Source organism: Salmo salar, unplaced genomic scaffold, assembly GCF_905237065.1.
Source record: "Salmo salar unplaced genomic scaffold, Ssal_v3.1, whole genome shotgun sequence".
Lineage (NCBI taxonomy): Eukaryota > Metazoa > Chordata > Actinopteri > Salmoniformes > Salmonidae > Salmo > Salmo salar.
Genome location: NW_025547394.1, coordinates 115,001 through 137,049, shown reverse-complemented (window position 1 = coordinate 137,049; position 22,049 = coordinate 115,001). Strand labels below are relative to the sequence as shown.

The 22,049-nt window shown below is 46.5% G+C and overlaps 2 protein-coding genes across 2 annotated transcripts in view; both read right to left on the bottom strand.

Moving 5' to 3' along the window:
- Nucleotides 1-1,745: 1,745 nt before the first annotated feature.
- LOC123731809 (ligand-dependent nuclear receptor corepressor-like protein) lies at nucleotides 1,746-6,769 on the bottom strand. The gene is made up of 2 exons (XM_045711226.1): nucleotides 6,592-6,769; nucleotides 1,746-2,113 (listed from the first exon to the last, which is right to left on the bottom strand). The coding sequence occupies exons 1-2, from the start codon at nucleotides 6,737-6,739 to the stop codon at nucleotides 2,031-2,033; spliced, it is 231 nt and encodes a 76-aa protein (XP_045567182.1). The 5' UTR covers nucleotides 6,740-6,769; the 3' UTR covers nucleotides 1,746-2,030.
- A 4-nt stretch (nucleotides 6,770-6,773) lies between these two features.
- Nucleotides 6,774-22,049, bottom strand: part of LOC123731808 (ligand-dependent nuclear receptor corepressor-like protein) — a gene marked incomplete at its 3' end in the record, with an annotated part of 16,930 nt that continues 1,654 nt past the window's right edge. The window contains exons 2-5 of the mRNA XM_045711225.1: nucleotides 11,636-11,701; nucleotides 11,208-11,278; nucleotides 8,130-8,255; nucleotides 6,774-6,788 (exon numbers count right to left, since the gene is read on the bottom strand). Of these exons, the coding sequence (XP_045567181.1) occupies nucleotides 6,774-6,788; nucleotides 8,130-8,255; nucleotides 11,208-11,278; nucleotides 11,636-11,701 (278 nt within the window). The remainder of the gene's footprint in view (nucleotides 6,789-8,129; nucleotides 8,256-11,207; nucleotides 11,279-11,635; nucleotides 11,702-22,049) is intronic.

Genomic DNA, 22,049 nt, shown 5'->3' with positions numbered 1-22,049 from the left:
GACATCGTCTCTGTGCGTCTTGTCATATGAAGAGAGGGAGTGACATCGTCTCTGTGCGTCTTGTCATATGAAGAGAGGGAGTGACATCATCTCTGTGCGTCTTGTCATATGAAGAAAGGGAGTGACATCGTCTCTGTGCGTCTTGTCATATGAAGCGAGGGAGTGACATCATCTCTGTGCGTCTTGTCATATGAAGCGAGGGAGTGACATCATCTCTGTGCGTCTTGTCATATGAAGAGAGGGAGTGACATCGTCTCTGTGCGTCTTGTCATATGAAGAGAGGGAGTGACATCGTCTCTGTGCGTCTTGTCATGTGAAGAGAGGGAGTGACATCATCTCTGTGCGTCTTGTCATATGAAGAGAGGTTTGCAGTGCAGTTGATCACTGTCCAGTGTTTTGGTTAAAGGATCGACAACGTTATTAGAAACAGGAACAATGCAGTCTTATTATTATTATTAAAAGTTACTCTGTCTCTCTCACCCCCACAGTAACTAGTTCCACTTGTTTCTGCGTGTCAGTCTGAATAGCTGAGGTTACAGACCCCCCCCCCACCGCTGTTGTTACCGTGACGTTGCCGTGACGTTACCACTCAAGTGATAAAAGACTGAACCCCTTCACATAGCAACAACACACAGGGACACACAGCCAGCCAGCCAGCCAGCCAGCCAGCCAGCCAGCCAGCCAGCCACCCAGCCAGCCAGCCAGCCACCCAGCAGCCCACCCACCCACCCACCCAGACAGCCACCCACCCAGCCAGCCAGCCAGCCAGCCAGCCACCCACCCACCCACCCACCCACCCAGCCAGCCAGCCACCCAGCCACCCACCCACCCACCCACCCAGCCACCCAGCCACCCAGCCAGCCACCCACCCAGCCAGCCACCCCTAGACAGACTACTGATACAGACCACCTAACACTGTCCCCACTACACCCACCCCTAGACAGACTACTGATACAGACCACCTAACACTGTCCCCACTACACCCACCCCTAGACAGACTACTGATACAGACCGCCTAACACTGTCCCCACTACACCCACCCCTAGACAGACTACTGATACAGACCGCCTAACACTGTCCCCACTACACCCACCCCTAGACAGACTACTGATACAGACCGCCTAACACTGTCCCCACTACACCCACCCCTAGACAGACTACTGATACAGACCGCCTAACACTGTCCCCACTACACCCACCCCTAGACAGACTAATGATACAGACCGCCTAACACTGTCCCCACTACACCCACCCCTAGACAGACTACTGATACAGACCGCCTAACACTGTCCCCACTACACCCACCCCTAGACAGACTACTGATACAGACCGCCTAACACTGTCCCCACTACACCCACCCCTAGACAGACTACTGATACAGACCACCTAACACTGTCCCCACTACACCCACCCCTAGACAGACTACTGATACAGACCACCTAACACTGTCCCCACTACACCCACCCCTAGACAGACTACTGATACAGACCACCTAACACTGTCCCCACTACACCCACCCCTAGACAGACTACTGATACAGACCACCTAACACTGTCCCCACTACACCCACCCCTAGACAGACTACTGATACAGACCACCTAACACTGTCCCCACTACACCCACCCCTAGACAGACTACTGATACAGACCACCTAACACTGTCCCCACTACACCCACCCCTAGACAGACTACTGATACAGACCACCTAACACTGTCCCCACTACTCTATTGGCTATGCATACTAAGTAGCGTGCTAGTTTGGACCAATGAGAGGAGAGACACCTCACCCTGAGGCTTTGTGATTGGTGGGCGATGTGGAGTATGGACCAATGAGAGGAGAGACACTCACCCTGAGGCTTTGTGAATGGTGGGTGATGTGGAGTATGGACCAATGAGAGGAGAGACACTCACCCTGAGGCTTTGTGATTGGTGGGCGATGTGGAGTATGGACCAATGAGAGGAGAGACACTCACCCTGAGGCTTTGTGAATGGTGGGCGATGTGGAGTATGGACCAATGAGAGGAGAGACACTCACCCTGAGGCTTTGTGATTGGTGGGTGATGTGGAGGCCGAGCTGGCAGAGTTCCGCTTGGAGAGGTCGAGCACAGTGTCAGCTACGGGAGGAGGAATCACACAACTAGTCAGAGGTCAGACAACTAGTCAGTGGTCAGACAACTAGTCAGACAACTAGTCAGAGGTCAGACAACTAGTCAGTCAACTAGTCAGAGGTCAGACAACTAGTCAGAGATCAGACAACTAGTCAGACAACTAGTCAGAGGTCAGACAACTAGTCAGTCAACTAGTCAGAGGTCAGACAACTAGTCAGAGGTCAGACAACTAGTCAGTCAACTAGTCAGAGGTCAGACAACAAGCCAGACAACTAGTCAGAGGTCAGACAACTAGTCAGAGGTCAGACAACTAGCCAGACAACTAGTCAGAGGTCAGACACCTAGCCAGACAACTAGTCAGAGGCCAGACAACTAGCCAGACAACTAGTCAGAGGTCAGACAACTAGTCAGAGGTCAGACAACTAGTCAATCAACTAGTCAGTGGTCAGACAACTAGTCAGAGGTCAGACAACTAGTCAGAGGTCAGACAACTAGTCAGTCAACTAGTCAGAGGTCAGACAACTAGTCAGAGATCAGACAACTAGTCAGACAACTAGTCAGTGGTCAGACAACTAGTCAGACAACTAGTCAGAGGTCAGACAACTAGTCAGTCAACTAGTCAGAGATCAGACAACTTGTCAGACAACTAGTCAGAGGTCAGACAACTAGTCAGTCAACTAGTCAGTGGTCAGACAACTAGTCAGAGGTCAGACAACTAGTCAGTCAACTAGTCAGAGGTCAGACAACTAGTCAGACAGAGGTCAGACAACTAGCCAGACAACTAGTCAGAGGTCAGACAACTAGTCAGAGGTCAGACAACTAGCCAGACAACTAGTCAGAGGTCAGACAACTAGTCAGAGGTCAGACAACTAGTCAGACAACTAGTCAGTGGTCAGACAACTAGTCAGACAACTAGTCAGTGGTCAGACAACTAGTCAGAGGTCAGACAACTAGTCAGAGATCAGACAACTAGTCAGACAACTAGTCAGAGGTCAGACAACTAGTCAGTCAACTAGTCAGAGGTCAGACAACTAGTCAGACAGAGGTCAGACAACTAGCCAGACAACTAGTCAGAGGTCAGACAACTAGTCAGAGGTCAGACAACTAGCCAGACAACTAGTCAGAGGCCAGACAACTAGCCAGACAACTAGTCAGAGGTCAGACAACTAGTCAGAGGTCAGACAACTAGTCAGACAACTAGTCAGTGGTCAGACAACTAGTCAGACAACTAGTCAGTGGTCAGACAACTAGTCAGAGGTCAGACAACTAGTCAGTCAACTAGTCAGAGGTCAGACAACTAGTCAGAGATCAGACAACTAGTCAGACAACTAGTCAGAGGTCAGACAACTAGTCAGTCAACTAGTCAGAGGTCAGAAACCTAGCCAGACAACTAGTCAGAGGTCAGACAACTAGTCAGAGGTCAGACAACTAGTCAGAGGCCAGACAACTAGTCAGACAACTGGTCAGTGGTCAGACAACTAGTCAGACAACTAGTCAGTGGTCAGACAACTAGTCAGAGGTCAGACAACTAGTCAGTCAACTAGTCAGAGGTCAGACAACTAGTCAGAGATCAGACAACTAGTCAGACAACTAGTCAGAGGTCAGACAACTAGTCAGTCAACTAGTCAGAGGTCAGACAACTAGTCAGAGGTCAGACAACTAGTCAGAGGTCAGACAACTAGTCAGACAGAGGCCAGACAACTAGCCAGACAACTAGTCAGAGGTCAGACAACTAGTCAGAGGTCAGACAACTAGTCAGAGCTCAGACAACTAGCCAGACAACTAGTCAGAGGACAGACACCTAGCCAGAGGCCAGACAACTAGCCAGACAACTAGTCAGACAACTAGTCAGTGGTCAGACAACTAGTCAGACAACTAGTCAGTGGTCAGACAACTAGTCAGAGGTCAACTAGTCAGAGGTCAGACAACTAGTCAGTCAACTAGTCAGAGGTCAGACAACTAGTCAGAGATCAGAAAACTAGTCAGACAACTAGTCAGAGGTCAGACAACTAGTCAGTCAACTAGTCAGAGGTCAGTCAACTAGTCAGAGGTCAGACAACTAGTCAGTCAACTAGTCAGAGGTCAGACAACTAGTCAGTCAACTAGTCAGAGGTCAGACAACTAGCCAGACAACTAGTCAGAGGTCAGAAACCTAGCCAGACAACTAGTCAGAGGTCAGACAACTAGTCAGAGGTCAGACAACTAGTCAGACAACTGGTCAGTGGTCAGACAACTAGTCAGACAACTAGTCAGTGGTCAGACAACTAGTCAGAGGTCAGACAACTAGTCAGAGGTCAGACAACTAGTCAGTCAACTAGTCAGAGGTCAGACAACTAGTCAGAGGTCAGACAACTAGTCAGACAACTAGTCAGAGGTCAGACAACTAGCCAGACAACTAGTCAGAGGTCAGACACCTAGCCAGACAACTAGTCAGAGGCCAGACAACTAGCCAGACAACTAGTCAGAGGTCAGACAACTAGTCAGAGGTCAGACAACTAGCCAGACAACTAGTCAGAGGTCAGACACCTAGCCAGACAACTAGTCAGAGGTCAGACAACTAGCCAGACAACTAGTCAGAGGTCAGACACCTAGTCAGAGGTCAGACAACTAGTCAGAGGCCAGACAACTAGTCAGACAACTAGTCAGAGGTCAGACAACTAGTCAGACGACTAGTCAGTGGTCAGTCAACTAGTCAGAGGTCAGACAAGTTAGAAATGTGTGGGTTCTAAGTCCTGTCGGGTTCTCTACCCGGTATTGGTTCTAAGTCCTGTCGGGTTCTCTACCCGGTATTGGTTCTAAGTCCTGTCGGGTTCTCTATCTGGTATTGGTTCTAAGTCCTGTCGGGTTCTCTACCCGGTATTGGTTCTAAGTCCTGTCGGGTCCTGTGGTATTGGTTCTAAGTCCTGTCGGGTTCTCTATCTGGTATTGGTTCTAAGTCCTGTCGGGTTCTCTATCTGCTGTGGTTCTAAGTCCTGTCGGGTTCTCTATCTGCTGTGGTTCTAAGTCCTGTCGGGTTCTCTATCCGGTATTGGTTCTAAGTCCTGTCGGGTTCTCTACCTGCTGTGGTTCTAAGTCCTGTCGGGTTCCCTACCCGGTATTGGTTCCAAGTCCTGTCGGGTTCTCTATCCGGTATTGGTTCTAAGTCCTGTCGGGTTCTCTACCTGCTGTGGTTCTAAGTCCTGTCGGGTTCCCTACCCGGTATTGGTTCCAAGTCCTGTCGGGTTCTCTACCTGCTGTGGTTCTAAGTCCTGTCGGGTTCCCTACCCGGTATTGGTTCTAAGTCCTGTCGGGTTCCCTACCCGGTATTGGTTCTAAGTCCTGTCGGGTTCTCTACCCGGTATTGGTTCCTAAGTCCTGTCGGGTTCTCTATCTGGTATTGGTTCTAAGTCCTGTCGGGTTCTCTACCCGGTATTGGTTCTAAGTCCTGTCGGGTTCTCTATCTGGTATTGGTTCTAAGTCCTGTCGGGTTCTCTATCTGCTGTGGTTCTAAGTCCTGTCGGGTTCCCTACCCGGTATTGGTTCTAAGTCCTGTCGGGTTCTCTATCTGGTATTGGTTCTAAGTCCTGTCGGGTTCTCTACCTGCTGTGGTTCTAAGTCCTGTCGGGTTCCCTACCCGGTATTGGTTCCAAGTCCTGTCGGGTTCTCTACCTGCTGTGGTTCTAAGTCCTGTCGGGTTCCCTACCCGGTATTGGTTCTAAGTCCTGTCGGGTTCCCTACCCGGTATTGGTTCTAAGTCCTGTCGGGTTCTCTACCCGGTATTGGTTCTAAGTCCTGTCGGGTTCTCTACCCGGTATTGGTTCTAAGTCCTGTCGGGTTCTCTATCTGGTATTGGTTCTAAGTCCTGTCGGGTTCTCTATCTGCTGTGGTTCTAAGTCCTGTCGGGTTCCCTACCCGGTATTGGTTCTAAGTCCTGTCGGGTTCTCTATCTGGTATTGGTTCTAAGTCCTGTCGGGTTCTCTATATGCTGTGGTTCTAAGTCCTGTCGGGTTCTCTATCTGGTATTGGTTCTAAGTCCTGTCGGGTTCTCTATCTGGTATTGGTTCTAAGTCCTGTCGGGTTCTCTACCTGCTGTGGTTCTAAGTCCTGTCGGGTTCTCTACCCGGTATTGGTTCTAAGTCCTGTCGGGTTCTCTATCTGGTATTGGTTCTAAGTCCTGTCGGGTTCTCTACCCGGTATTGGTTCTAAGTCCTGTCGGGTTCTCTACCCGGTATTGGTTCTAAGTCCTGTCGGGTTCTCTATCTGGTATTGGTTCTAAGTCCTGTCGGGTTCTCTATCCGGTATTGGTTCTAAGTCCTGTCGGGTTCTCTACCCGGTATTGGTTCTAAGTCCTGTCGGGTTCTCTACCCGGTATTGGTTCTAAGTCCTGTCGGGTTCTCTACCCGGTATTGGTTCTAAGTCCTGTCGGGTTCCCTACCCGGTATTGGTTCTAAGTCCTGTCGGGTTCTCTACCCGGTATTGGTTCTAAGTCCTGTCGGGTTCTCTACCTGGTGTGGGTTCCTCCTCCTGGTTCCGCGTCACAGTGAGGTCTAGAGGCGTGTCGAGGTCCGGACGCCGGGAGCCCGTGTCGGTCGAGGTGGTGAGGCGCGTCTTGGAGGCGTACTCCGCAGCAAACTGCCGGACCATCCTCCTCATCAGTTCCTGGGCTACCAGAGGGACGTCGGGTTCTCGCCGGACGCCAGCTCTGGCGCGGACAGACAATCAATCAATCACCGTCTCACGTACATTTCTCTAGCGTGTATAAACCGGGTAGCTAACGATGCTACGTTAGCGTTGTTTAGCATTTAAGAGTGTAAATGCCAGGCGTTCGATGCTACGTAGCGTCATTAAGCATTTAAGAGTGTAAATGCCAGGCGTTCGATGCTACGTAGCGTTGTTAAGCATTTAAGAGTGTAAATGCCAGGCGTTCGATGCTACGTAGCGTTGTTAAGCATTTAAGAGTGTAAATGCCAGGCGTTCGATGCTACGTAGCGTTGTTAAGCATTTAAGAGTGTAAATGCCAGGCGTTCGATGCTACGTAGCGTTGTTAAGCATTTAAGAGTGTAAATGCCAGGCGTTCGATGCTACGTAGCGTTGTTAAGCATTTAAGAGTGTAAATGCCAGGCGTTCGATGCTACGTAGCATTGTTAAGCATTAAGAGTGTAAATGCCAGGCGTTCGATGCTACGTAGCGTTGTTAAGCATTAAGAGTGTAAATGCCAGGCGTTCGATGCTACGTAGCGTTGTTAGCATTAAGAGTGTAAAGGCCAGGCGTTCGATGCTACGTAGCGTTGTTAAGCATTAAGAGTGTAAAGGCCAGGCGTTCGATGCTACGTAGCGTTGTTAAGCATTAAGAGTGTAAATGCCAGGCGTTCGATGCTACGTAGCGTTGTTAGCATTAAGAGTGTAAATGCCAGGCGTTCGATGCTACGTAGCGTTGTTAGCATTAAGAGTGGAAATGCCAGGCGTTCGATGCTACGTAGCGTTGTTAAGCATTAAGAGTGTAAAGGCCAGGCGTTCGATGCTACGTAGCGTTGTTAGCATTAAGAGTGTAAATGCTACGTAGCGTTGTTAGCATTAAGAGTGTAAAGGCCAGGCGTTTGATGCTACGTAGCGTTGTTAAGCATTAAGAGTGTAAATGCTACGTAGCGTTGTTAGCATTAAGAGTGTAAATGCTACGTAGCGTTGTTAAGCATTAAGAGTGTAAATGCTAAGGCGTTCGATGCTACGTAGCGTTGTTAGCATTAAGAGTGTAAATGCTAAGGCGTTCGATGCTACGTAGCGTTGTTAGCATTAAGAGTGTAAATGCTACGTAGCGTTGTTAGCATTAAGAGTGTAAATGCTACGTAGCGTTGTTAAGCATTAAGAGTGTAAATGCCAGGCGTTCGATGCTACGTAGCGTTGTTAAGCATTAAGAGTGTAAATGCTACGTAGCGTTGTTAGCATTAAGAGTGTAAATGCCAGGCGTTCGATGCTACGTAGCGTTGTTAGCATTAAGAGTGTAAATGCCAGGCGTCGTCTCTGTTCTAGTTGGACGGGGGACTCACCCTTCTTATGGAACACGGCGTGAAGGAACCTGTGAGCTGATAGGCTGCTGTCTGAGAGGGAGGCGGCTTGGGAGGGCGTGTCGTCTGAGGGGAGGGCAGGGGGGAGGCGGCCACCGGGACATGGTCCTGTTAGAGGAGGAAGAGACAATGACAATCGCTAACGCGTCACAACAAACACATAACAAACCACACCAATGCCGTAGGGCGCGTTCCTCTGCCCGGACGGCGCTGACGCCTGCCAGATCTCACAACGTCAGGATCCATAATTTTTATGTATCAGCTAAACGCGTCATAAATCCGTGATGCGCAGTCGATGACGTGACAACGCAACGCCTGAGCAGCGGAACACAACCAACGTCGCCTGAATGACAACAGCTCCAAACATTCAGTGACTGACAGAGAAACTCAGTAAATTTGATATAGTTGAACTAACTGAAGGCGTTTCCGTGAGAGCTGGAACTAACTGAAGGCGTTTCCGTGAGAGCTGGAACTAACTGAAGGCGTTTCCGTGAGAGCTGGAACTAACTGAAGGCGTTTCCGTGAGAGCTGGAACTAACTGAAGGCGTTTCCGTGAGAGCTGGAACTAACTGAATGCGTTTCCGTGAGAGCTGGAACTAACTGAAGGCGTTTCCGTGAGAGCTGGAACTAACTGAAGCGTTTCCCTTAGAGCTGGAACTAACTGAAGGGGTTTCCGTGAGAGCTGGAACTAACTGAAGGCGTCTCCGTGAGAGCTGGAACTAACTGAAGGCGTTTCCGTGACAGCTGGAACTAACTAAAGGTGTTTCAGTGAGAGCTGGAACTAAACTGAAGCGTTTCCGTGACAGCTGGAACTAACTGAAAGCGTTTCCCTGAGAGCTGGAACTAACTGAAGGCGTCTCCGTGAGAGCTGGAACTAACTGAAGGCGTTTCCGTGAGAGCTGGAACTAACTGAAGGGGTTTCAGTGAGAGCTGGAACTAACTGAAGGCGTTTCCGTGAGAGCTGGAACTAACTGAAGCGTTTACCTTAGAGCTGGAACTAACTGAAGGCGTTTCCGTGAGAGCTGGAACTAACTGAAGGCGTTTCCGTGAGAGCTGGAACTAACTGAAGCGTTTCCGTGAGAGATGGAACTAAACTGAAGGTGTTTCCGTGAGAGCTGGAACTAACTGAAGCCGTTTCCGTGAGAGCTGGAACTAAACTGAAGGCGTTTCCGTGAGAGCTGGAACTAACTGAAGCATTTCCGTGAGAGCTGGAACTAACTGAAGGCGTTTCCGTGAGAGCTGGAACTAACTGAAGGCGTTTCTGTGAGAGCTGGAACTAACTGAAGGCGTTTCCGTGAGAGCTGGAACTAACTGAAGGCGTTTCCGTGAGAGCTGGAACTAACTGAAGGCGTTTCCGTGAGAGCTGGAACTAACTGAAGGCGTTTCCGTGAGAGCTGGAACTAACTGAAGGCGTTTCCGTGAGAGCTGGAACTAACTGAAGGGGTTTCCGTGAGAGCTGGAACTAACTGAAGGGGTTTCCGTGAGAGCTGGAACTAACTGAAGGTGTCTCCGTGAGAGCTGGAACTAACTGAAGGCGTTTCCGTGACAGCTGGAACTAACTAAAGGTGTTTCAGTGAGAGCTGGAACTAAACTGAAGCGTTTCCGTGACAGCTGGAACTAACTGAAAGCGTTTCCCTGAGAGCTGGAACTAACTGAAGGCGTCTCCGTGAGAGCTGGAACTAACTGAAGGCGTTTCCGTGAGAGCTGGAACTAACTGAAGGGGTTTCAGTGAGAGCTGGAACTAACTGAAGGCGTTTCCGTGAGAGCTGGAACTAACTGAAGGCGTTTCCGTGAGAGCTGGAACTAACTGAAGCGTTTACCTTAGAGCTGGAACTAACTGAAGGCGTTTCCGTGAGAGCTGGAACTAACTGAAGGCGTTTCCGTGAGAGCTGGAACTAACTGAAGCGTTTCCGTGAGAGCTGGAACTAAACTGAAGGTGTTTCCGTGAGAGCTGGAACTAACTGAAGCCGTTTCCGTGAGAGCTGGAACTAAACTGAAGGCGTTTCCGTGAGAGCTGGAACTAACTGAAGCCGTTTCCGTGAGAGCTGGAACTAACTGAAGGCGTTTCCGTGAGAGCTGGAACTAACTGAAGGCGTTTCTGTGAGAGCTGGAACTAACTGAAGGCGTTTCTGTGAGAGCTGGAACTAACTGAAGGCGTTTCTGTGAGAGCTGGAACTAACTGAAGGCGTTTCCGTGAGAGCTGGAACTAACTGAATGCGTTTCCGTGAGAGCTGGAACTAACTGAAGGCGTTTCCGTGAGAGATGGATCTAACTGAAGGCGTTTCCGTGACAGCTGGAACTAACTGAAGGCGTTTCCGTGAGAGATGGAACTAACTGAAGGCGTTTCCGTGAGAGCTGGAACTAACTGAATGCGTTTCCGTGAGAGCTGGAACTAACTGAAGGCGTTTCCGTGAGAGCTGGAACTAACTGAAGGCGTTTCCGTGAGAGCTGGAACTAACTGAAGGCGTTTCCGTGACAGCTGGAACTAACTGAATGCGTTTCCGTGAGAGCTGGAACTAACTGAAGCGTTTCCCTTAGAGCTGGAACTAACTGAAGGCGTTTCCGTGAGAGCTGGAACTAAACTGAAGGTGTTTCCGTGAGAGCTGGAACTAAACTGAAGGTGTTTCCGTGAGAGCTGGAACTAACTGAAGGCGTTTCCGTGACAGCTGGAACTAACTGAAAGCGTTTCCGTGAGAGCTGGAACTAACTGAAGGCGTCTCCGTGACAGCTGGAACTAACTGAATGCGTTTCCGTGAGAGCTGGAACTAACTGAAGCGTTTCCCTTAGAGCTGGAACTAACTGAAGGCGTTTCCGTGAGAGCTGGAACTAAACTGAAGGTGTTTCCGTGACAGCTGGAACTAACTGAAAGCGTTTCCGTGAGAGCTGGAACTAACTGAAGGCGTCTCCGTGACAGCTGGAACTAACTGAAGGCGTTTCCGTGAGAGCTGGAACTAACTGAAGGCGTTTCCGTGAGAGCTGGAACTAACTGAAGGCGTTTCCGTGAGAGCTGGAAGTAAATCAAGACAGAAAATAGCAGTCCGTTTGTATCATGAAACTTACATTGATCAGCAGACTGCAGAAGGAACAACTGGCCTTCACTGCCCAGTCCTCAAGCTCCTCTGGTTCACAGTCTGGAAACACACACACACACACACACACACACACACACACACACACACACACACACACACACACACACACACACACACACACACACACACACACACACACACACACACACACACAATAAAGTCTCAGTCGCACCAACTGGGAGCAAACACGTGTAAACACACACACACACGATTACTTCAAAGACAAGACTCATGTATAACACAAAATACTTGTACGCAAATACACACACCACACACACACACACACACACACACACACACACACACACACACACACACACACACACACACACACACACACACACACACACACACACACACACACACACACACACACACACACACACTGACACTCACCATCAAAAATATTGAGGTCTCTGAGTAGTAATGGGCCATAGATTCCCTCCAGGATGCTCTCGAACCCTGGAATACACAGGAATACACTATCAACAGCAGGTAGCCTAGTGGTTAGAGGAGGAGGCAGGTAGCCTGGTGGTTAGAGGAGGAGGCGGGTAGCCTGGTGGTTAGAGGAGGAGGCAGGTAGCCTGGTGGTTAGAGGAGGAGGCAGGTAGCCTAGTGGTTAGAGGAGGAGGCAGGTAGCCTAGTGGTTAGAGGAGGAGGCAGGTAGCCTAGTGGTTAGAGGAGGAGGCAGGTAGCCTAGTGGTTAGAGGAGGAGGCAGGTAGCCTAGTGGTTAGAGGAGGCAGGTAGTCTAGTGGTTAGAGGAGGAGGCAGGTAGTCTAGTGGTTAGAGGAGGCAGGTAGCCTAGTGGTTAGAGGAGGCGGGTAGCCTAGTGGTTAGAGGAGGCAGGTAGCCTAGTGGTTAGAGGAGGCAGGTAGCCTAGTGGTTAGAGGAGGCAGGTAGCCTAGTGGTTAGAGGAGGCAGGTAGCCTAGTGGTTAGAGGAGGCGGGTAGCCTAGTGGTTAGAGGAGACGGGTAGCCTAGTGGTTAGAGGAGGCGGGTAGCCTAGTGGTTAGAGGAGGCAGGTAGCCTAGTGGTTAGAGGAGGCAGGTAGCCTAGTGGTTAGAGGAGGAGGTAGCCTAGTGGTTAGAGGAGGAGGCAGGTAGCCTAGTGGTTAGAGGAGGCAGGTAGCCTAGTGGTTAGAGGAGGCGGGTAGCCTAGTGGTTAGAGGAGGCGGGTAGCCTAGTGGTTAGAGGAGGCAGGTAGCCTAGTGGTTAGAGGAGGAGGCAGGTAGCCTAGTGGTTAGAGGAGGAGGCAGGTAGCCTAGTGGTTAGAGGAGGAGGCAGGTAGCCTAGTGGTTAGAGGAGGAGGCAGGTAGCCTAGTGGTTAGAGGAGGCAGGTAGCCTAGTGGTTAGAGGAGGCAGGTAGCCTAGTGGTTAGAGGAGGCAGGTAGCCTGGTGGTTAGAGGAGGAGGCAGGTAACCTAGTGGTTAGAGGAGGCAGGTAGCCTAGTGGTTAGAGGAGGAGGCAGGTAGCCTAGTGGTTAGAGGAGGCAGGTAGCCTAGTGGTTAGAGGAGGCAGGTAGCCTAGTGGTTAGAGGAGGCAGGTAGCCTAGTGGTTAGAGGAGGAGGCAGGTAGCTTAGTGGTTAGAGGAGGCAGGTAGCCTAGTGGTTAGAGAGTTGGGCCAGTAACCGAAAGGTTTCTAGATCGGATCCCCCGAGCTGACAAGGTAAAAAATCTGTCGTTCTGCCCCCTGAACAAGGCAGTTAAACCCCACTGTTCCCCCGGTAACACCGTCATTGTAAATAAGAATTTGTTCTTAACTGACTTGCCTCGTTAAATAAAAGGTTAAATTGTAAAATGTAAAATCAACACACACACACACACTTTTCTCTGACTGTGCCAGCATTTGGCTCATTGGTTGGCTGCTGAGTGGGAGGAACGGCTCATAGTAACAGGAAACCAGTGAGTGTCAGTGGAGGCTGCTGAGTGGGAGGAACGGCTCATAAAGCAGGAATCCAGTGAGTGTCAGTGGAGGCTGCTGAGTGGGAGGAACGGCTCATAGTAACAGGAAACCAGTGAGTGTCAGTGGAGGCTGCTGAGTGGGAGGAAGGGTTCATAGTAACGGCTGGAACTGGAGTCAATGGAATGGAATCAAACCTGTGGTTTCCATGTGATTACTATGAGCCATTCCTCCCCCTGAGCAGCCTCCACTGGTGTGTGTGTGTGTGTGTGTGTGTGTGTGTGTGTGTGTGTGTGTGTGTGTGTGTGTGTGTGTGTGTGTGTGTGTGTGTGTGAGCTATACCAATGTATGCTGGTCATTTATGAACATTTGAACATCTTGGCCATATTCTGTTATAATCTCCACCCAGCACAGCCAGAAGAGGACTGGTCCACCCCTCATAGCCTGGTTCCTCTCTAGGTTTCTAATCTCCACCCCTCATAGCCTGGTTCCTCTCTAGGTTTCTAATCTCCACCCCTCATAGCCTGGTTCCTCTCTAGGTTTCTAATCTCCACCCCTCAGAGCCTGGTTCCTCTCTAGGTTTCTAATCTCCACCCCTCAGAGCCTGGTTCCTCTCTAGGTTTCTAATCTCCACCCCTCATAGCCTGGTTCCTCTCTAGGTTTCTAATCTCCACCCCTCAGAGCCTGGTTCCTCTCTAGGTTTCTAATCTCCACCCCTCAGAGCCTGGTTCCTCTCTAGGTTTCTAATCTCCACCCCTCAGAGCCTGGTTCCTCTCTAGGTTTCTAATCTCCACCCCTCATAGCCTGGTTCCTCTCTAGGTTTCTAATCTCCACCCAGCACAGCCAGAAGAGGACTGGTCCACCCCTCAGAGCCTGGTTCCTCTCTAGGTTTTGGCCTTTCTAGGGAGTTTTTCCTAGGGAGTTCTTCCTAGCCACCGTGCTTCTACACCTGCATTGCTTGCTGTTTGGGGTTTTAGGCTGGGTTTCTGTACAGCACTTTGAGATATCAGCTGATGTAAGGGCTTTATAAATAAATTCGATTTGAACATTTCTTTAAATTGACAATTCTGTTAACTGTCTTGTGCAAGATTTAAATTGACACAAAACCTGTTAGCAAAGGTGTCAGCTAGAGATAACGTGCAGGTGCATGCTGGGATTTGTAGTTTTGCACGATGTCTACTTTGATACTAATTAGCATTGTAGAATCAGAGTAAACAGAGACGAATATATTTGATAAAAGTTCACCTTGTCGTAGAGAGATTTTACACGGGTTATCAAAACGTCACGTCAGGGGTTAAACCGAAACAAAACACAGACCTTATTTAAAGTGTTTCTAAAATCAAATGAAAAAACAAATGGTGGAAGAAAAAAAAAAGATTGGAATCATTTCCCTGTTTGACCGCTAGGTTTTATGGGTATTATGACACCTCCACTGTGGGACTCTATAGTCCCAACGTAACATATCATACTAAATGGTGTGGAATGGATGTGTGTGTAAAATAAAATAAAATAATAATAATAATTCAAAATCAAAGCAATCAACGGATTAGAACAGAACGTTTAGAGCGAATGATTGGGCCGCCGTCTCCGGCAACTGAACCAATAGAGCGAACGACCAGCCAGCTCGGGTAGCAACCATAGATTTGTGTCGGTTCTATGGGTGTGATAGACTACATCCTGTTTGCTGAGTAGGGTGTTGGAGGCTATTTTGTAAATGACGTCGCCGAAAAGTCGAGGATCGGTAGGATGGTCAGTTTTACGAGTGTATGTTTGGCGGCGTGAGTGAAGGATGCTTTGTTGCGAAATAGGAAGACAATTCTTGATTTAATTTAGGATTGGAGATGCTTAATGTGAGTCTGGAAGGAGAGTTTACAGTCTAACCAGACACCTAGGTATTTGTAGTTGTCCACATATTCTAGGTCAGAGCCGTCCAGAGTAGTGATGCTAGTCGGGCGGGCAGGTGCAGGCAGCGATCGGTTGAAGAGCATGCATTTAGTTTTACTAGCGTTTAAAAGCAGTTGGAGGCCACGGAAGGAGAGTTGTATGGCATTGAAGCTCGTTTGGAGGTTTGTTAGCACAGTGTCCAAAGAAGGGCCAGATGTATACAGAATGGTGTCGTCTGCGTAGAGGTGGATCAGAGACTCACCAGCAGCAAGAGCGGCATCGTTGATGTATACAGAGAAAAGAGTCGGCCCGAGAATTGAACCCTGTGGCACCCCCATAGAGACTGCCAGAGGTCCGGACAACAGGCCCTCCGATTTGACACACTGAACTCTATCAGAGAAGTAGTTGGTGAACCAGGCGAGGCAGTCATTTGAGAAACCAAGGCTGTTGAGTCTGCCGATAAGAACGAGGTGATTGACAGAGTCGAAAGCCTTGGCCAGGTCGATGAATACGGCTGCACAGTATGTTGTCTTTTAATCGATGGCGGTTATGATATCGTTTAGGACCTTGAGCGTGGCTGAGGTGCACCCATGACCAGCTCGGAAACCAGATTCCAGAGCGGAGAAGGTACGGTGGGATTCGAAATGGTCGGTAATCTGTTTATTAACTTTGGCTTTTCAAAGATTTTAGAAAGGCAGGGTAGGATGGATATAGATCTATAACAGTTTGGGTCTAGAGTGTCACCCCCTTTGAAAAAGGGGGGGGGATGACAGCGGCAGCTTTCCAATCTTTAGGGATCTCGGACGATACGAAAGAGAGGTTGAACAGACTGGTAAATAGGGGTTGCAACAATGGCGGTGGATCATTTTAGAAAGAGAGGGTCCAGATTGTCTAGCCCGGCTGATTTGTAGCGGGGTCCAGGTTTTGCAGCTCTTTTCAGAACATCTGCGATCTGGATTTGGCTGAAGGAGAAGCTGGGGAGGCTCTGGTAAGTAGCTGCGGAGCTGTTGGCCCGGGGTTTGGCGTAGCCAGGAAGAAAACATGGCCAGCCGTAGAGAAATGTAACAGTTTGAGGTCTAGAGTGTCTCCCCCCTCCCTCCCTTTTTTGAAGAGAACTTCCATTTGTTGTTGTTGAGGCCTTGTGTTGTTATTATTATTATTATTATTATTATTATTATTATTATTATTATTAAAATGGACATGTTTTATTGAGTTAATTGAATTGGCAGTTTTCAAAAGCTCCGTCGCGATTTTTCCGATCCGTTGTTATTAAAACCGCATTGTATTGACGTTAACAGTTGTCAGATTAGGCTACAGGTTAAACATCATAATAAACAAATAAATAAACAAATAAATAAACAAACAAATAAATAAACAAATAAATAAACAAATAAACAAATAAATAAATAAACAAATAAATAAATAAACAAATAAATAAATAAACAAATAAATAAACAAATAAATAAACAAATAAATAAATAAACAAATAAATAAATAAACAAATAAATAAATAAACAAATAAATAAATAAACAAACACTGGCTGTTGTTAACGAGCACCCTCAGGTCATATACATATTATTTCATATTTAATGAAGTGATTGAAATGACCTCCATCCTCAATAGTCTATTCCAGTATAACTACTGTGACCAAAACAAGCATCTCAACAACAACGACGATGCGAGCTGCTAAATCATTCAGTTTACAGCTCGACTACTGTAGACTATCTGAAACAAGACCTAAGCCTCGTGTGTGTGTGTGTGTGTGTGTGTGTGTGTGTGTGTGTGTGTCATGTGTCATGTGTCATGTGTCGTTTATGCCTATTCGAAATGACAAGTCAATCTCGCAAATGGGCCACTTATAACCGTTTGTAGTCTTAACATGGTGGTCTGTTGCATATGACCCATACACACCAGGGCTAACGGCTGAATCCAGACACTCTGCATCGGTATTTTCGGTAGTTTACTAGGATCCACATTAGCTGTCGCAAACGTAGCAGCTACTCTTCCTGCGGTTCAACACAAAACATCAATAGACAAGAACAGCTCAAGGACAGAACTACATACATTTATATAAAAAGGCAGACGTAGCCTACATATCAATACATACACACAAACTATCCAGGTCCAATAAGGGAGAGGCTTTCTGCAGCGAAGGTGCTGCTTTATCTGTTTTATTAAACCAGGTTTGCTGTTTTATTTTAAAGCATTATGAGATGGAAGGAAGTTCCATGCAATAAGGGCTCTATATAATACTGTACGCTTTTCTGGAATTGGTTCTGGATTTGGGGGACTGTGAAAAGACCCCTGGTGGCATGTCTGATGGGAGAAGACCCCTGGTGGCATGTCTGATGGGATAAGACCCCTGGTGGCATGTCTGATGGGAGAAGACCCCTGGTGGCATGTCTGATGGGAAAAGACCCCTGGTGGCATGTCTGATGGGAGAAGACCCCTGGTGGCATGTCTGATGGGAGAAGACCCCTGGTGGCATGTCTGATGGGAGAAGACCCCTGGTGGCATGTCTGATGGGAAAAGACCCCTGGTGGCATGTCTGATGGGAGAAGACCCCTGGTGGCATGTCTGATGGGAGAAGACCCCTGGTGGCATGTCTGATGGGAGAAGACCCCTGGTGGCATGTCTGATGGGAAAAGACCCCTGGTGGCATGTCTGATGGGAGAAGACCCCTGGTGGCATGTCTGATGGGAAAAGACCCCTGGTGGCATGTCTGATGGGAGAAGACCCCTGGTGGCATGTCTGATGGGAAAAGACCCCTGGTGGCATGTCTGATGGGAGAAGACCCCTGGTGGCATGTCTGATGGGAGAAGACCCCTGGTGGCATGTCTGATGGGATAAGTGTGGGATAAGAGCTGTGGTTAACTTGACAATGCAAACAATTTGTGATTTTCAACACATTAATGTTTCTTATAAAAAAAACTAAACAAGAAGTGATGCAGTCAGTCTCTCCTCAACTCTTAACCGAGAGAGAGAGAGAGAGAGACTGGGCATCCATAGTGTTTATATCAACCCCTCTGATTACAACGAAGAGCAAAACGTGCCGCTGTGTTCTGGACCAGCTGCACTTGACTTTAAGCATCACGCTTAAAGCCAATTTATCCTTGATTCGATAATGTGGTCGGAGGCCCCTTATGGAGAGAGTGAGGCAATTGCGGAGGGCAAATTGAGTTCAATACCACATCACTCCCAAATGTTGTTATGATGCGGAGGGCTCTGTATCGACATGACAGGTCGATGGTAGGTGGGGGGGTGGGGGGGGGGCGGGATTTCAAATGCAGACATTTATTTGACCATGCAGAGCCTTTAAAGAACAAACCCCTTAACCGTGATATATTGGCCATATATACCCTCATGCCTTATTTCTTAAATCACAGCAGTCAAACAAATGAAATCGACATACACGGATGGGATTAAAAATCCGGTGAGTTTAAATAAAAAGTGAATTATATTTTCTCTCGCGACATAGTCAACATTTGTTTATTAATAAGTTTGCAATAATTATTTTCATGAAATTTTGCTTCCAACATCATTACAAGTTAAGTCGATATTCCTTAAATTTTGCGCGATAACATCATGGGGGAAAAAGTGATTATTGTACAAATGTGGCAACTCCTCTCTCCTCTCCCTCCTCTCTTTTGGCAGATCATTTGGTTAAACATTTGCACTTGACCTGGCAACCCCTATTGGTAATATTAGCTAGCTAGCTAAAGTTACACTCATACCCCCTTCCCCAAAATAACCTAAACACTAGCCGGGTATAAATCACAGTTGTCAATGTCTAGATACATGTTTAACAGCTGGCTAACTAACATAACCTACAAAAACAACTGTATAGCAAGAAACTGTTATTCTAACACGTTTACTAACCATTAACGTTAGCTAACGGTAGCTAATACAGATTAGCATGAAATGTCTTTATCTATTTTACATGTTTTCTTGTTCATTTCTAATGTTTTTTTGTTTGTTTGTTTATTTCACTTGTTTTGGCAATAGTAACCATAACAACACGGTAGCTAGTTATAGTAACCATAACAAACACGGTAGCTAGTTGTAGTAACCATAACAACACGGTAGCTAGTAATAGTAACCATAACAACACGGTAGCTAGTAATAGTAACCATAACAACACGGTAGCTAGTTATAGTAACCATAACAAACACGGTAGCTAGTAATAATAACCATAACAACACGGTAGCTAGTTATAGTAACCATAACAACACGGTAGCTAGTTATAGTAACCATAACAACACGGTAGCTAGTTATAGTAACCATAACAAACACGGTAGCTAGTTGTAGTAACCATAACAACATGGTAGCTAGTTATAGTAACCATAACAAACACGGTAGCTAGTAATAGTAACCATAACAACACGGTAGCTAGTTATAGTAACCATAACAACACGGTAGCTAGTTGTAGTAACCATAACAACACGGTAGCTAGTAATAGTAACCATAACAACACGGTAGCTAGTAATAGTAACCATAACAACACGGTAGCTAGTTGTAGTAACCATAACAACACGGTAGCTAGTTATAGTAACCATAACAACACGGTAGCTAGTTGTAGTAACCATAACAACACGGTAGCTAGTAATAGTAACCATAACAACACGGTAGCTAGTTATAGTAACCATAACAACACGGTAGCTAGTAATAATAACCATAACAACACGGTAGCTAGTAATAATAACCATAACAACACGGTAGCTAGTTATAGTAACCATAACAACACGGTAGCTAGTTGTAGTAACCATAACAACACGGTAGCTAGTTATAGTAACCATAACAACACGGTAGCTAGTTGTAGTAACCATAACAACACGGTAGCTAGTAATAGTAACCATAACAACACGGTAGCTAGTAATAGTAACCATAACAACACGGTAGCTAGTTATAGTAACCATAACAACACGGTAGCTAGTTATAGTAACCATAACAACACGGTAGCTAGTTATAGTAACCATATCAACACGGTAGCTAGTTGTAGTAACCATAACAACACGGTAGCTAGTTATAGTAACCATAACAACACGGTAGCTAGTTATAGTAACCATAACAACACGGTAGCTAGTAATAATAACCATAACAACACGGTAGCTAGTTATAGTAACCATAACAACACGGTAGCTAGTTGTAGTAACCATAACAACACGGTAGCTAGTAATAGTAACCATAACAACACGGTAGCTAGTTATAGTAACCATAACAACACGGTAGCTAGTAATAATAACCATAACAACACGGTAGCTAGTAATAATAACCATAACAACACGGTAGCTAGTAATAATAACCATAACAACACGGTAGCTAGTTATAGTAACCATAACAACACGGTAGCTAGTTGTAGTAACCATAACAACACGGTAGATAGTTGGTAACCATAACAACACGGTAGCTAGTTGTAGTAACCATAACAACACGGTAGCTAGTAATAGTAACCATAACAACACGGTAGCTAGTAATAGTAACCATAACAACACGGTAGCTAGTTATAGTAACCATATCAACACGGTAGCTAGTTGTAGTAACCATAACAACACGGTAGCTAGTTATAGTAACCATAACAACACGGTAGCTAGTAATAGTAACCATAACAACACGGTAGCTAGTAATAATAACCATAACAACACGGTAGCTAGTTATAGTAACCATAACAACACGGTAGCTAGTTGTAGTAACCATAACAACACGGTAGCTAGTTATAGTAACCATAACAACACGGTAGCTAGTTATAGTAACCATAACAAACACGGTAGCTAGTAATAGTAACCATAACAAACAGGGTAGCTAGTAATAGTAACCATAACAAACACGGTAGCTAGTTATAGTAACCATAACAACACGGTAGCTAGTTATAATAACCATAACAACACGGTAGCTAGTTATAGTAACCATAACAACACGGTAGCTAGTTATAATAACCATAACAACACGGTAGATAGTTATAGTAACCATAACAACACGGTAGCTAGTAATAGTAACCATAACAAACACGGTAAATAGTTATAGTAACCATAACAACACGGTAGCTAGTATTAGTAACCATAACAAACACGGTAGATAGTAATAGTAACCATAACAACACGGTTGCTAGTTATAGTAACCATAACAACACGGTAGCTAGTTATAGTAACCATAACAACACGGTAGCTAGTTATAGTAACCATAACAACACGGTAGGTTGTAATAATAACCATAACAACACGGTAGCTAGTAATAGTAACCATAACAACACGGTAGCTAGTTATAGTAACCATAACAAACACGGTAGCTAGGTATAGTAACCATAACAACACGGTAGCTGGTTATAGTAACCATAACAACACGGTAGCTAGTTATAGTAACCATAAGAACACGATAGTAACCATAACAACGCGGTAGCTAGTTATAGTAACCATAACAACGCGGTAGCTAGTTATAGTAACCATAACAACGCGGTAGCTAGTTATAGTAACCATAACAACACGGTAGCTAGTTATAGTAACCATAACAACACGGTAGCTTGTAATAGTAACCATAACAACACGATAGTAACCATAACAACGCGGTAGCTAGTTATAGTAACCATAACAACACGGTAGCTAGTAATAGTAACCATAACAAACACGGTAGCTAGTTATAGTAACCATAACAACACGGTGGCTAGTTATAGTAACCATAACAACACGATAGTAACCATAACAACGCGGTAGCTAGTTATAGTAACCATAACAACGCGGTAGCTAGTTAAAGTAACCATAACAACACGGTAGCTAGTTATAGTAACCATAACAACACGGTAGCTAGTTATAGTAACCATAACAACACGGTAGCTAGTTATAGTAACCATAACAAACACGGTAGCTAGTTATAGTAACCATAACAAACATGGTAGCTAGTTATAGTAACCATAACAACACGGTAGCTAGTTATAGTAACCATAACAAACACGGTAGCTAGTTATAGTAACCATAACAACACGGTAGCTAGTAATAATAACCATAACAACACGGTAGCTAGTTATAGTAACCATAA